At 43.6% G+C, this 15,687-nt stretch overlaps 1 protein-coding gene across 1 annotated transcript; it reads left to right on the top strand.

Moving 5' to 3' along the window:
- Window positions 1-331: 331 nt before the first annotated feature.
- znrf3 (zinc and ring finger 3) lies at window positions 332-15,149 on the top strand. The gene is made up of 5 exons (XM_069936160.1): window positions 332-418; window positions 801-1,019; window positions 5,411-5,578; window positions 8,612-8,714; window positions 13,216-15,149. The coding sequence occupies exons 1-5, from the start codon at window positions 332-334 to the stop codon at window positions 15,069-15,071; spliced, it is 2,433 nt and encodes an 810-aa protein (XP_069792261.1). The 3' UTR covers window positions 15,072-15,149.
- The last annotated feature ends 538 nt before the right edge of the window (window positions 15,150-15,687 follow it).

Consider the following 15,687-nt stretch of genomic DNA (forward strand, 5'->3'; position numbering starts at 1 on the left):
ATAACACACCGTTTGATGGATAGAAGGTCATTCTGGCGGGTCTTCGTTGAGAATGTATTTGAATGTGGCTCGTTCCTGAATCTATAAGCAATGGATTAGAAGATTCCTTGCAAAATCAGCTTCAAAAACCATCAGGTCTGCATTATTTATCCCACATAATGAGAGATTTCCAGCAATTGTAACTGGTGTTTTGGGTTCACTTCATCAGGAGCTGCTGTCTGCGCTGCGTGGGCTACTGACATCAATGTGTTAACTCATCATTGAGACCTCAGTTGAGGAGAAGGTGGGAAGGGGATTGCACCAGTGTTAGAAAGGAACTGATTCACTTGAAATGAGAAATGGGCCTTGGGGCCAGCTGGAAGGAAAGCCACGGTCTTTCAAAGTATTAATACACATGAAGAATTTGATTTGCCAGCAGGTAATTAGTCAAACAACGTCTATATTCTTATGAGCAACTCTATAGAGATGACCAATACAGTAATTATAATTTTGAAAATGCTTCCGCTAATTGAATATTGGCAGATAATGCATATTTTATTCAGGATATATTCCAAGTTCTCAATTTCCATTTAGCAGTGAACAAACAAGAATTTTTTGCTGTACTTTTCTTGTGATTGAGATTTTAATAAAACAGGGAAGCAGGGAGCCATCTATCTATAATGCTAATTGTTTCTGATTCTGAAAATGAGAATTAAAATCACAGTCCGACTATATTAGCATAGCTTTAAAGATTTATATGATGACTGGAGTGAATGTATGAAGTGAATGACCTTGAATTAATTTCTTTGTCACTAATCAAGGCATTGTTGTTGGCTGGATCTGCTTACTTTAACAATATTATAATTCTTTCAACAATTCATTTGATTAATGGCATCTCTGAACATATTTCCTTGCTTCTGCCTCACCAGCAGCCCACGGAATACTTTGATATGGGGATCTTCCTGGCTTTTTTCGTGGTGGTTTCCCTTGTCTGTCTGGTTCTACTCATTAAAATCAAGCTCAAACAACGCAGGAGTCAGGTAAGCGACTGAATGGAAGTCTTTTAGAACTGATCTGGCAAGATTAGTGCAGGTGCCAAAGGCTTTGGAAGAGCTCAGTCACTGGTTCCAGTAAAACTCTGATAATCCAGCACACTCTGGACATCTGTGATGCCAGACTGGCAGATTTTCCAGGCCACAATTCACTTTATAAATCACTGAGCAGCACAGTAAGCGCCGTGGCTAGCACAAGACTATTGGAGCACCAGTGACGTGGGTTCAAACCCAGTGCTGTCTGTAAGGAGTTTGTACATTCTCCCCATGACCCACGTGGGTCTTTCCGTGGTTTTCTTTCCCCCCCACCCCCAAAATGTACAGGGTTGTAGGTTTATTGGGTGTAATTAGATGGCACAGGCTTGAATGGCCAGAATCTGCTTCTACTGTGCAGTATCATGAAAAAAAAATGTAATGTTATACAATATTATGGTAAATTTCCCAGTGAACCTGGTCATTTTAGAGTGAGTACATAAATGGGGTCCTGATGAGTTAATAGGGAGCAGGGGAATTAGACCTGCTAAGCCAAATGGTTGGGCTTTCCAAATGGAGTAAGATCCCTGTAATCCGGACCTCAAGCAACTGGCAAAAATAAATCACGGAAAATAAATGGGTAAAAAATATGAAAGTTTAACATTGCCGCCCCCTAGTGGTTAGTTCACCAATCATGCAAAACACAATCTCAAGCAACTGGCAAATTCACTTATCCGGCATCTACCAATCTCTGTAGGTGCCGGATACTGGGGTTTTTACTGTAATCGAATAGCAGATTATTGGTTTTGCTGCAGTACCTTTTGTATGTTTGCGACTTGCAGCACATGTTCAGGTTGAGCTCCTTGATCAAGAAGGTAAATGTCCTCCTAAAGCCAGAAAATCTCCCAACAAGCTCACAGAACTGGACAGATATTTGCTGGGTTGTGGGACACAATGAGCTAAAAGAGGAAATGTGGAGAAGGTGGCTTTTTAGCATTGAGCATGAATATAATAGGTTGGAACATCCACAGTTGAACTCAAAGAAAGTGAGAGACGTGAAGCAGAAGAGGCAGTGGACATGCTGTAGGTCTGGTACCTCCTGCCCTGCACCATCCACATCAATCACAATGACCTATCTAGTGCTTCATTGAACTTTACCAGTTCTGTTTGCAGTCAGTTCAAGTTGCAGAGATTCCTATTTAATATACTGTAGTTGTACACTGATCTGAGTAGCAAAAACTTATAAAAGCTGAAATCAGAAACATGCAAACACATGCAATTAGTGTTGCTGATCATAACTGCAGATATAATCCTTCCCCTTGCACCTAAACTAGTGCTGTGAATAAGTGAAATTGAACTTTCTTTGGATGAAGGTGAGTTATTGTTATAAGGGCTACGATGAGAATGATGGACAGAGATCAGGGTTCTTGCACTTGCATAACAAGCACATGCAAGTGACTTCTCATGGACTGTTTCTTTGTTATCATCCACATACTATTTACAGCACATGCAATATGGCAGCTCGGATCACTAAAAATGCAACCAAGGCTAATCTAAGTCTATTCAAGCACAGGTCCATTGTCAGGTTAACCTTAGAGGCCATTTCACACTCATGGGATCGCAAAGGTTAACATTCAGATGCATGAACACATTGACTTGGATTTTTTTTTTGTGAAGCTTATAGAGCCTGCACTGACTTAACGAATTGGAATGACCCAGCAAAGTATTTTATGGGCTACTCATTAACACAGCAATTTTATTCACAACATATCTAAATTGTGAAGCCCAATTTCGAAACATGGTAGTTCCTTTCTGAACATAACCTGCACTTCCAAGTGTGTGTGTGTGTGGTGTGTGTGTGTGTGTGTGTGTGTGTGTGTGTGTGTGTGTGTGTGTGTGTGTGTGTGTGTGTGTGTGTGTGTAACACCTATAAGCACCTTGGTCACCCAAGAACAGAGATCTGCTTGGGGGTTGGTTACAGGCCTTCCTAATCTAGTGCTGAGATGCCAGAGGTATCTATTACACTGCACTACATCCTTTCTTAAATATTTAAGTTCAAGCTGAAGTTTATTGTTATGTACAACTGGACAAAATGGCATTCTTCAGTCCTTGGTGTAAAAACATGCAAACACGTAATGCACATATTTACAAGCGATTTATATGCAGTACATATATAAAAATATGTAGAGTATTGTTAAATAATAGTAGATTCTCATAGGGTTTGTATGAGCAGATCATCAGTCTCACTGCCTGTGGACAAAAGCTGTTTCTCAGCTTGGTGGATCTGGCTCTGATACTTCATTATCACTTTTCCGACAGGAGTTCCTGGGAGCTGCTATAGGCAGGTCCTTAACAATTTGTGAGCCCTCTTCAGACAACAATCCCAGTAGATCATATCAATGTGGGGATGGGGTGAGGTGGGTGCTGAGGTGGGACAGAGACCCCAGTGATCCTCTCTGCCGATCTTATGGTCCTGTGGATTGACTTCTTATCCAGTGCTCTACAGCAACTGCATCACACTGTGAAGCAGCTGGCCAGGACACTCTTGATAAAGTTCTTGTAGAAAGTTGACAGGATTGTGGCCGGTAGCCTTGCCTGCCTCAGTCTTCTCAGGAAGTGCAGTCACTATTGAGCTTTCCTGACAAGCGAGGAGATGTTGGTTGTCCAGGATTGGTCACTACTTAAGTGATTACTACAGAGTTATTGATATGTAGTGGAGGGTGATCATTCTTAATCCTTCTGAAATCCACAGTCCACAATTCTCCTGTTTGCCCTCACGTCCTATGCCAGTCTCACCTTAATATTTTGGGATCGCATACATATCTGATTCTTATCGTCAACTACGACCCAATCACATCTTATCGTCTATTTCTTGCCCTGCTCCTCTATGCCTCTATATAAATTTACCACAAATCTCATGTCCAACCTAACTTCTTCCTCTTCAGAACCATGGTCCTGGACTAGATCAGAATCTCCCTACTGAGGACCTCATACTAAAGTAGAACAGGTGGGCTCTCAAGCTCTAACACATTAGCAAGTCTGTGCCAAACTGGAAGAATCTCTCGGGCAATGTTTCATGTCTGTAATTTAAATAACTTGTAAAAATTGCACAAACAGTAATGGAACAGTGGCAGAATGAAATTATAGATCTGGTGAGGGGGAATAGCCTTACGATTGTATTACACATCGCACATGTTTGCCTCATTGAACTGGTGTGCCTTATAGTCTGATTTCTCAAATTTGAATATTTTGGGGGAGACTTTCACCAACCACACAGAGAGTTTGCAGCTCCATCACAAACGCGGGGCTTTGAGCAGTTCATTGAACACTTTTTTCTGGCTGAAGCCGTTACCACCCTGCAGCAAAGCTTTTTTTTAAGGATGGTGTAGGATAGTGGAGGTGCCTTGAAGTCCAAATGGGTATAAACTTGTGCAGTGACTTCCTCAGAACAAGTTGGTACCTCTATCCAGGAGGACCCACAAACACCAGACGTGGAGATGGTTTGACTGGCACTTGGTGGCCAGTTACCAGATGCTAGGCATGGAATGAAGGATGAGATAGATGCCCTCAGTCTTCTGGCACAGTAAAGAAGGAGAAAGCAATGAGGGTTCACGTGCTGATTGGCATGAATGGCCTCTCCCCTACTGGAAGTATATAGAATCATGAAGGACATAGTTAAGTGGAATGGTCACAGATTTTCTTTTACCCGGAGTAGAGGAGTCTAAAACTAGATTTAAGGAGAGCAGGGGAGATTTTAAGGTGAACTGCATGGTGACTTTTTTTACACAGAGAGTGATGGATATAAAGAACAAGCTGCCAGAAGGGGTGGTTGAGGCTGGAACAATTATAACCTTTAAAAGACATTTAGACAGACACATGGATATGAAAGGTATAGGGATTATGAACTAACTGCAGGCTCAGAGAAACAACTTGGCTGGCTGTACAAATTAGGCTGAAGGGCCTGTTTCTGTGCTGTTATAGCTAGGATCATGACTCTAAATGTACAGGTGAGGGGAAGACTGGCACCAGTTTTCATTAGCACTAAAGCAGTATAGAGTTTATTATTCACTATCAACATTCAATAATCGCTCATCAGGCAAGGCAATTGAACACACTATTTGACCAACAGTGCAGAAGATCCAATATCTAATTCATAAATGGGTAACTTAATGCCAACGTACCTGGATCATGTAAGAGTGCCATTGTTTTAATGCTACAGGATCCAAAGTCAACGTAATCCAAAGTAAGATGGATTGTCAGATCACGTTTGAGTGAAATTGCGTTAATCACGAAAATGGACTTCGCACCCCCGGTTGGGATTTATGCTACGACGTGCCTCTCCAAAAGCGGCTCCACCTAAATCCCGGCGCTGCCCCTGACACCTGAATCTCTCGTTCCTCCCTTAGAGCTCAATGAACAGGATGGCTCTCCAAGCCCTCGAGAAAATGGAGACGAGAAAATTCAAGTCAAAGAGCAAAGTTCCTCGAGAAAGCAACTGCAGTACGTCAGACACACTGAGCAGCACCTCGACAGCAGATTGTGCGATCTGCTTGGAAAAATATGTGGACGGAGAGGTGGGTACAGCATTGTTAAAATCTAAAGCAGGTCCATGAAGTTCACCCAGTGTGTAATGACCAGAATGGTCAGTTTGATCAGCATCAGAATCTTGCTAGGAGTGGACATACTTTCTCCATTAAAAGTAAAATAAATATTCCTCAGTTTCTGTTAGTAGGACATTCCAAGAGATGAAAATGTTTTTAAAGAAAAGTATACATGTCGGGTTTGCTCCAGTTTTAATTGTATGAATGTTTCCCGGTTTCCCTTGGCATTAAATAATTCGGCCCATTGAGGCAATGCTGGCTCCTAGAGCAGTCTCATCAATCCTATCTCCCCACTTAGTTTCATCAAATTCTTCTCATCCCCTGCCCATCAAATTCACTTTATTTTTCCTGTCACCCATCAGCACATTGAGGATAGTTTACAATAGACAGTTAATCTACCAATTGGTGTATCCTAGAGATGTGGATGGAAACCAAAGCAACTGGTGGAAACTCACCTGGTCCAGTCAGAACGTGCAGACTATACAGTCAGTTCCAAAGATCAGGATAGGACCCCGGGCCACCAGAGAAGCAGCGCAATCTACCATGCCACCTCACCTCCAGATTTACCTGACCAACAAAGACTCAGAATTTATCTCCACTGCAACCTGGCAAATAAGTGGTGTGTGGGAATGATTTGGCATCTTGGATCAAAGGTGATGCTGGAAGGTAGCCCCGTGATCATGGAGGCTCACAGCTGATGGATGGGCAGCAAAATATGGGGTGGGAGAGGGGCAGTGCACAGAGAAAGATGAATGAGCAAAATTTGTGAAAGAACAAATAAAGTAACTGATAAAATGATATAAGCACCATATTTCTCTTTAGGTGGCTGAATGCATTCACAAAACCAACAGGTCCAAACACAAGTCTGCCACCTTTTTGAAAGCGTGTGCATGTGTGTGCACGCGTGCACGACTTCAAATGGTTAGCCAGTTTAATTCATATATCTCAGAAGAAGTCAGATGTAGCACTGGTTTTATCATTAGATTAGAATGGAGTTTTTTATTTAAAGGCTTGGAAAAAAATTGGATTTGGATCAGTATTTATTAGTTGGATTAAAGCTATAAATCATTCTGATAAAGTGGTGACAAATGGACAAATTTCTTCTGCTTTATCATTAACTAGATCAACTAGACACGGATATCCTCTGCCTCCAGCATTATTTGTTTTGACAATTGAACCTTTAGCACAATTAATAAGACAAGTTATTAAAGTTAAAAGAATTAAAGTTAACAGTGAGGAATTTAAGATTAATTTGTTCGCTGATGATGTTTTGATTTATATAAAACAGATCCTGAAAATGCTTTGTGTTTATTGTAAAATAATATGGTGAAATATCTGATTATAAAATTAACTGGGATAAAAGTGAAATTATGCCATTGGTTGAGGGGGATTATAATTCAATGTAAACAGATTCCCCAATTTAGATGGTCATATAATGCAATTAAATATTTGGGCATTAAAATTGATAAAAATTTGGATAATTTCTATAAATTGAATTATTTACCATTACTCAATAAATTTAAAGATGATAGAATAATTTAACTATAACTTTAATAGGTAACTTGTATTAAAATGAAAATTTATACAAGAATTTATTTATAAATGGAATTAATGGGTACTTAAGATCCACCTATATTGAAACATTTAATTGAATTATGGAATAAAATAGTCTATGAGATAGGTGGGAAAGGTATAATTTCCCATAAAACACCTTTATATCAAAATAAACTTTCCTTTTATTCTTAATAATCTGTTCTTGAAGATATGGAATCAAATAGGAATTAGAATAGTGGAGGATTGTTTTGAAGCTGGTAATTTTATTTCTTTTCAATGAATGAATGAAAAATATAATGTCCCTAATAATACTTTTTTTTGGTTACTATCAAGTTAAAGCTTTTCTAACTGAGTTAGGCCAAAATTTAAGATTACCTGGACAGTCTGAACTAGAAATGTTAATTACTAAAGGATATACAAATAAATTTATTTCAGAAATGTATAAACTACTTCAAAGAAAGATGTCTAAACCAAATTTTCATAAATCAAGATTGAGGAGGGAAACTGATTTAAATAGAAAGATAGATGAAAATGATTGGAGAATGTTATGTAAAGATAATATGACTAAAATTATTGATGTAAGATTTAGATTAGTACAATATAATTTTTTACATCAATTATATTTAACCCCTCAAAAAATAAAAATATTTAAATTAATATCATCAGATTTGTGTTTTAGATGTGATAGAGAGATAGGTTCATTTTTTTCATTCAACAATGTACTGAGATTAAATCTTTTTGGATACAAATTAAAATATTTTTGGAGTAAACATTAAAGCTAAAACTCCCGTTGGATCCAATGTTATTCATATTGGGAGATGTTAAAATGGTTTGTTTAAAATTAAGATTCACTATGTATCAAATTGAATATTTACAATTAGCTTTAGCTATTTCTAGGAAATATATAGCTATTACTTGGAAATCAGATATGAATTTATGAATGCAAAGATGGCATACTGAATTGAGATCTTGTATTGCTCTTGAAAAAATAACATAGTTTACGTGATAAATATAATTTTTTTTCTGAAAATATGGAGCCTATATATACAGTATGTTGGTTTGATGATTTAAACTTTCCGTTTCACAGCGGTTGATTTGAATTTGTGTATGTATCTTTGATAACCTCCTCTTCTTTTATTTTTAGGGGGTAGATGGGGGTGGGGGAGAGGAGGGTGGTGAGGAGGGAGGGGGGGAATTAGGATTATATATACCACATGTATTGTCTTTTTATTGATATATATATATCTAATTCATTCTTAATTGAAAATGTAATTGTGGTTTGAAACTTTTAAAATAAAATATTCAAAAAAATAGATTTTATTACTAAGATTTCATACAATTTCGTTGTGACAGCTGGCCTCTGACTGCATGTCAGTCGAATGTCATTCATTGTAATTGTCTGCATGTATAATTTTACTATGAAAAACTTCTCTCCTTTCTACTTCTTGTCAGGAGCTCCGCGTGATCCCTTGCACTCACCGATTCCACAAGAAGTGTGTGGATCCTTGGCTCCTGCAGCATCATACATGTCCTCACTGCAGGCACAATATTATTGGTAAGCTCAACCTCACTGCACCTTTTAGAGAGCCGGGTGAGTTTCCCCAGCTCACGGGGGTGATGGTCAGTCTCGCAGTAATTTTTAGCCACTCACTTTCTAATGGCTTAACAGTGAAGACGTCTGATGGGCCAAAAATCAGTGGGCCGGCATCAGTGCCTGGTTGTATCCAACAGGAATCTTTGCATCAGCCTTGGCAAGCATTGGAAGCTCAGTTAGTAGGGTTGCTGCTTCACAGCTCAAGTGATCCTGGATAGAGACATGAAGTCCTGCAGCCCAGAAGCAAGACCTTCAACCCAACTCATCCATGCTGACCAGGTTGTCCATCTGAGTAGTCGCCTGTATTTTACCCATATCCTTCAAAACATTCCCTATCCAAGTACTGAACTAAATGTCCTTTGAGCATCACAATTGTACCAGCCTCTACCACTTCTTCTGGCAGCTTTTATCACATACCCACCACCCTCCATGTTAAAATGTTGCCTTTCAGCTCCCTACATGTGTCCCCTCCCTTGCCATAAACCTATGTCCTCCAGTTTTAGATTCATGGGGAAAGCCAGTGACCGTTCACTGCCCCTCATGATTTTATTCTCCTCCAAAACTCCAAGGCTCCAGCCAATCCAGCCTCAGACCTCAAGCCATCAAGTCCCAAAAACATCCTTATGGATCTTTTCTGTGCTCTTTCCAATACTCGAAATGTGTCCCTTTGCATGGAGCTAATTTGACATTGCAACATAACTGAGTTCAAATGTGCAAAATCTTTGTGAACACCAAGCAAACATCACTTTCCAGAGGCAAGAAAACATGGGTTTCCAAGATACAAAAAATTCTTCATTCAAGTATCCCAGCACTTCTAATCCATTTCATTTATTAATTCAGGTATATAAGAAATAAACAAACAGACAGACTATTGTTTAAGTGAATAAATAAATGGACAGACTATTTTTAAATGGGTAGAAAATTGAAAGTACCCAAATGCAAAAGGTCCTGGGAGTCCTCGTGCAGGATAGCCTGAAGGTAAACTTGCAGGTTGAGGCCATGATGAAAGAGGCAAATGTAATGCTAGCATTCAAGAGGAATAGAAAGTAAGAGCAGGGATGTGACATTGAAGCTTTATACGCCACTCGTGACATCTTACCTGGAGTACTGTGGGCAGTTTTGGATTCCTCATTTAAGAAAAGATTTGCTGCCTTTGGAGAGGATTCAAAAGAGGTTCACTAGGATGATTCCGGGAATGAAAGGGTTATCATATCAGGAGTGTTTGACAGCTCCTAGCCTGTATTCATTGGAATTTAGGAGAATTAGAGGGGAATCTCATTGGAAATATTTTTAATGTTGAAAGGCATGGACAGAGTAGATGTAGAAAGGTTGTTTCCCTTGGTGGGAGAGTCCAGGACAAGAGGGCACAACTTCAGGATTGAAGGTCATCTGCTTAGAACAGAGATATGGAGGGATTTCTTTAGCCAGAAGGTGATAAATCTGGAATTTGTTGCTACAGGTGGGTATGGAGGCTAAGATTGATAGGTTCTTGATTAGCCAGCGCATCAAAGGTTCTGGCGAGAAGGCCAGGCAATGAGCGGGGCAGACTCCATGGGTTGAATAGCCTATTTCTACTTGTATGTCTTTATGAACCTATTATTGTAATTTTAGAGATTTGGATAAAACCACTCTACTCAGGGCATGTTCTTCCAACACTCAGTGTTATGCATTCCATTGTCTGACTTCATTGCACATGTCAAAGGCACCTAATCTGTGTAACCAGACCCAAATGACAAATGTGCACATCTCGGCTTGGCCCGCTCATGTTGCATCCACCTACCGAGAAGCAGTGGCAGCTGGTCCAGTGTTGGGTGGGTCTGGATGGGGATGTCAGGGAAAACTGAATGGATTGCTTCCTGCATGGAGGTCGCTGAGATGTGTTGAGGGCTTTCTGGAGAGATGTCCAGAAATGGACTGGGAGGAAAACCAGCTTCTCAAGAATGATGGAAGCCTGAGGATTAGGAGAGTGTTTGGGAGGACAGCGTACCCGAGAGGAGAGAAATGAGAAGTGGTGGCATGGCAGCTGGGTTTTGTTTAGATGGAGGTGTGTCAGAGGGCTGAGGTAGTGGAGAAACAATGGCTAGAAAATGCATCCAGAAGGACCTGACATTGCCACCTCACAACCAATTCATTAGCCTTCCTTGGTAATTCATAAATACTTTGTGAATGCTGCATTTTAAATTCTGCTGCTTATTTTACATCTTAAATTAGAGTAATAAGAGATCTGGGAGAAAGCTAGATCCAGCAAAAGATTATGCTAGGATTTAGAGCACCGAGTTACCCAGGCCAGCTTTATCCTGGCTCAGGAGGTAGGCTGCAAGATACCTCGATGACCCACTTGTTAGGGACATGTTTATTATCTACTCTTATTGCATAAAGACAAAGTGTGTTGTTGGTTTGATTGTGACAGTGGTCCTGTGCACTCCCTCGAAATGAAGCAGGTCAAGTGCTCTCTCAGTTCTCGCTCTGAAGAAGCAGAGTATCCACTTTTGAGAAATTCACAAATGTCGTGTTTGGAGGATGAAGGCTGGACCCTGTGTTTCAAAGCCTTGTAGCGTAGATATATGGGAATACAAGGTTACTAGATGGAATCTGTATTGGGGATGCAAATTGATAACAAGTGCCAGCCCTTCGAGGCTCTTTTAATGCTATGTACATAAATAGACAAAATGTGTTTACTTTTGTTTGCCTGTAAAGGCACACAAAGTGGTGCCATTAATCCAACGCCCCTACCGAGAGGTGAACGGGAAACCAGGGAAAACTCTCCGAGACACTGAGTGTCCATGGATCCCACCCCTTCCTCCGAATTTGCAACTACTGCATTCCTATAGCCTCTATGACCATATGGCCTCCTGTGAGGTCCAGTGATGAACCTGAGCTCCAGGCATCTGAGTCACCATCCTTGGCCTCTGGTTCCCAAACCCCTATACGATCAGGATGCTGTCAGCACCTCAGGCCCTTTGCCATTGGCACTATCCGCCCCCTCGCGGATCCTGGCCCTGATGCCTGGTTCCCACGACCCGATCTCCAGCAGCTTATGGCCCAGTGCGAGGCTCCATACCAGTCTGCCGCTATGGTTTCCTACCCTGGAGGGTCCATTCCCAGGTTCTCCTCCTCAGCAGGGTGGAGTTCTCCTCCTCTGGTGCCCAGATCCCGCAACCCTCACGGTCTGGACTGCCAAGCATGGGCACCCCAACTTGGGCACAGAGCTATGTGGGTTCTCCGAGGCAATTAAAAAAAAAATTGGCCACAGTCTACAGGCATCTTACAATCTCTATGGGCTGTGGAGCATAACAACTAGACACTAAAACCCTGCAGAGGAACACTGGAAGGCACATCTTCGCTCCTCTTGGGTCTTAACTGCCGTTACCACGATGGCGGCACTGCCATCATTTTACAGTCTTGTTTAGTTTTCCAGAAGGGGAAATGGGCAAGTTAATCCTCACACTGCAAGGTGCTGCAAAGTATGAAGTGGGACAGTTAACTCGCTTTATTGATCTTGGCCTGAGCACTGGAGAGTATTCCTCTTCCACAAATCTCTGAATGTGGTTGAATCCCAAAAGGCAACAGCAGGGAGGAGCAGAGGTGCGTTGCTTGTGCACAATAGTTTCCAGAGGGATGCTTTGACTTCTATGCTGGTCTTGCCTATGGTACTGAGATTTCAAAAGGTGAATATATACAGATAAACCTGGTGGCGCAAGGCAAGGGAAAGTAAGGCCTTTAGTTCAGAGGTACTGCACGGAAACAAGCCTGTGTAACCCATTTCCACCCAGGTGACACATGAATCAACTAACAGGACACAAAGTAGGGTGAGGTGGGGTTGGTGCAGAAATCATGGCGCAGCCAACCAGTTGTGGGCTGTCGTACAAGATGGAGAGTGAAGGGGTGCTTTGCATTTGGTTAAAAAGATGGATCAACAATTGCCTTTATAATGGCGGTGAGACTTTGTGAAAGTACTGAAAGGATTTGGTACATTTTACACCTACCCTTGGACAGTTCAACTCACTGTTGCAGGATTAAAAACAAACAAAAAATACTAGATTGCCTCTCGTGCACAATTTACACACACACACAAAAAACATTTAATTTAATTTGGAGATAAAGCATGCTAATAGGCTCTTCGAGCCCACGCTTCCCTGTTACACCCACTTGACCCATTTACCTATAACCTTGTGCCTTTTTGGAGGGTGGGAGGAAATGGAGCACCTGGGGAAAACCCATGTGGACTCCTTACAGACAGCACCGGATTTGAACCTGGGACGCTGTTATTGCATCACACTAGCATTGTCGACCCCCCACCCTCTCCCCTCCACCCACCCTCCCCTGTCTTTGGACAAATGGCAGATGCAGACCATGAAAGCAAGTCGTCAACATGCTCAGGATTGCAGTGAGCGCAGGTAAGTTCCACCAAGTCTTGGGTGAGCTTTAGGGAGCCCCACTTAACACCTCTTTCTCTTCACAGAACGGAAGAAAGAGAGCAGTGGCCCCGTCTGTGTGGAGGCCGATGGGCAAGCTCGCAGCCGGCAGCGGGTGGTGCTCCCCGTCCACTACCCTGGGCGTGTGCACAGAGCTAGCCAGCTGACCACCTACCCCACCAGGACCAGCATGGATCCGCGTGGCAATCCTGTCACTGTGCTGACGGTGGAGCAGCGCAGCGAGCAGGGACTGTACCCAGCCCAGTCAGGGTCCTTCGTCCAAAGCTACCCTCCTGTGCACCTGGAACATGGCCTGGGTGCCCATCACTGTGGCCTGGACCCCCGGGCCTACCCTCAGACCCACACCTTCCGAAGGCCAAAATTTAATGGGCGGAACTACTCCAGGTCCCCATGCTTTTCGCAGTACGAGACAATGTATCAACATTATATCATCCAAGGTCTGAGCTACCCCCAGGCAGAATCCCAGCCAGCCCTCATTAACCACAGTGGTCCTTCCCACTCATTCCAGCCCAGAGGAAGCATGCTGTATCCCACTGTGGTCCACATCCCCCCACCATCCCACCTAGATGGAGGCAGCACCTCCAGTTTTGGCTGCTACCATGGCCACCGGTCAGTGTGCAGTGGCTACCTTGCTGACTGTCCTGGCAGTGACAGCAGTTCCAGCTCCAGCCATTGCCACTGCTCCTCCAGTGACTCCATGTTGGACTGCACCGAGGTCAGCAACCAAGGGGTGTTCGGCAGCTGCTCCACCTTCCGCAGCTCGCTGAGCAGCGACTATGACCCTTACATCTACCGGAGCCGAAGCCCGTGCCTCGCCAGTGAAGTGGCTCCCGGCCTGGCCAGGGCCCCACTCACTGAAGGCCTGCTGGAAGAGGATGGGCTGCCAAAATACAGTTGTGCTCCTCCCAACGGGGAGGCCTCACCTGGGGACCAGTTCTCCAGCTGCAGTATGGACATGAACTATAGCAGCAGTTCCTCGCTGGAGTACAGGGAGCTGGGGGCTTTTGCCCCCTCTTCAGAAACTAGGCCCGAGGACTGGAGCAGGCTGGCCCAGAGAGCGTGCTCCTGCTGCTCAGAGATCCACACCTCAGGCTGCAAGGAAGCGGAGAGTGGTCAAGGGGAGCATCGCCTCCCACTGCTAAGTGAGCCCTGCCGGAGGACATTATGCGGCGTTAGTGGAGGGCAGGCACGTCGAACTGAACCGAGCAACCGCCAAGGCCCGGCCTGCTGCTTGCACGAGGAGAAAGTCCTGGCTGAGGACTGCACTGTCGATGTGCGGTTTTCCCAGGCCGGTGAGGTCTCCTCTCCCTCTGCCAGCAGACGCGAACTGGCCCAGTGTGGTTCCGTCATCCCTGAGGACACTGACGGTGACCTGGAGGCAACAGAAGCCTCCGAGGCCACCAGGCTGTACAGGCCCGAGGAGACAGCGGAACCATGGAGGGAAGCATGCCTTGCCCCAACATCGCACCTTCGCCTTTCCCAGTCAGAGACTGCCTTCCAGAACATTTGCTCCAGGCTCCACGAGTCCACCATGAAAAGTAGCTCAGCAGGTAAGGTTGGGCACGGTACACATTGGGTCTGGCTCACTTCTCAAGCACCGACACTCACCGGAATATGGGGCCCTGTTCAGCACCAACACTCACTGGGACATGGGGTCCCATCAGCACCAATACACACCAGATACAGGGCTCCATCAGCACCAACACTCACCGAGATAAGGGGCTCCATCAGCACCAACGCTCACCAGGACACAGGGTTCTATCAGCACCGACACTCACCGGGACATGGCACCCCATCAGCACCGACGCCCACTGGGACCCTTCACTTCCCCAGCACTCACCAGGGTTCAGGTAACCTCTTATATTTACTATATTCACTTTAAAAAGTATTTAACTATATGACCGTTTACAGCACAGAAATAGGCCATGTCGGCCCTTCGAGTCCGCGCCAGTTCACATGAACAAATCCACTAGCCCCCTCCCCCCTCCCGCTCTCTGCCCATAACCCTCCAACCCCCTCACACCCATGTACACATCCAACCATCTCTTAAATGACAGAAAGGACCCGGCTGCAACTATCTCCTCTGGAAGATCATTCCATTCTGCCACCACTCTCTGAGTGAAAAAGCATCCTCTAACATTTCTCCTAAAGTTTTGCTCCCTTACCCTTAACTTATGCCCTCTTGTTGCAATCCCCCCCTGCTCTCAGGGGAAACAGCCTATTTACATCTAGTCTATCTATTCCCTTCATAATTTTAAATACCTCTATCAAATCCCCTCTCAGCCATCTACGTTCCAATGAATAAAGTCCCAGTCTTTCTCCGTACTCTAGATGCTGTGAGCCAGGCAACATCCTTGTAAATCTTCTCTGCACCCTCTCCTCCTTATCTATATCCTTTTTAAAAACTGGAAACCAGAACTGAACGCAATACTCCAAACCTGGCCTCACCAATGCCTTAACCATCACTTCCCAGCTCCTATACTCTATACTATGATTTA

This window comes from Narcine bancroftii, chromosome 4 (assembly GCF_036971445.1).
Source record: "Narcine bancroftii isolate sNarBan1 chromosome 4, sNarBan1.hap1, whole genome shotgun sequence".
NCBI classification, from domain to species: domain Eukaryota; kingdom Metazoa; phylum Chordata; class Chondrichthyes; order Torpediniformes; family Narcinidae; genus Narcine; species Narcine bancroftii.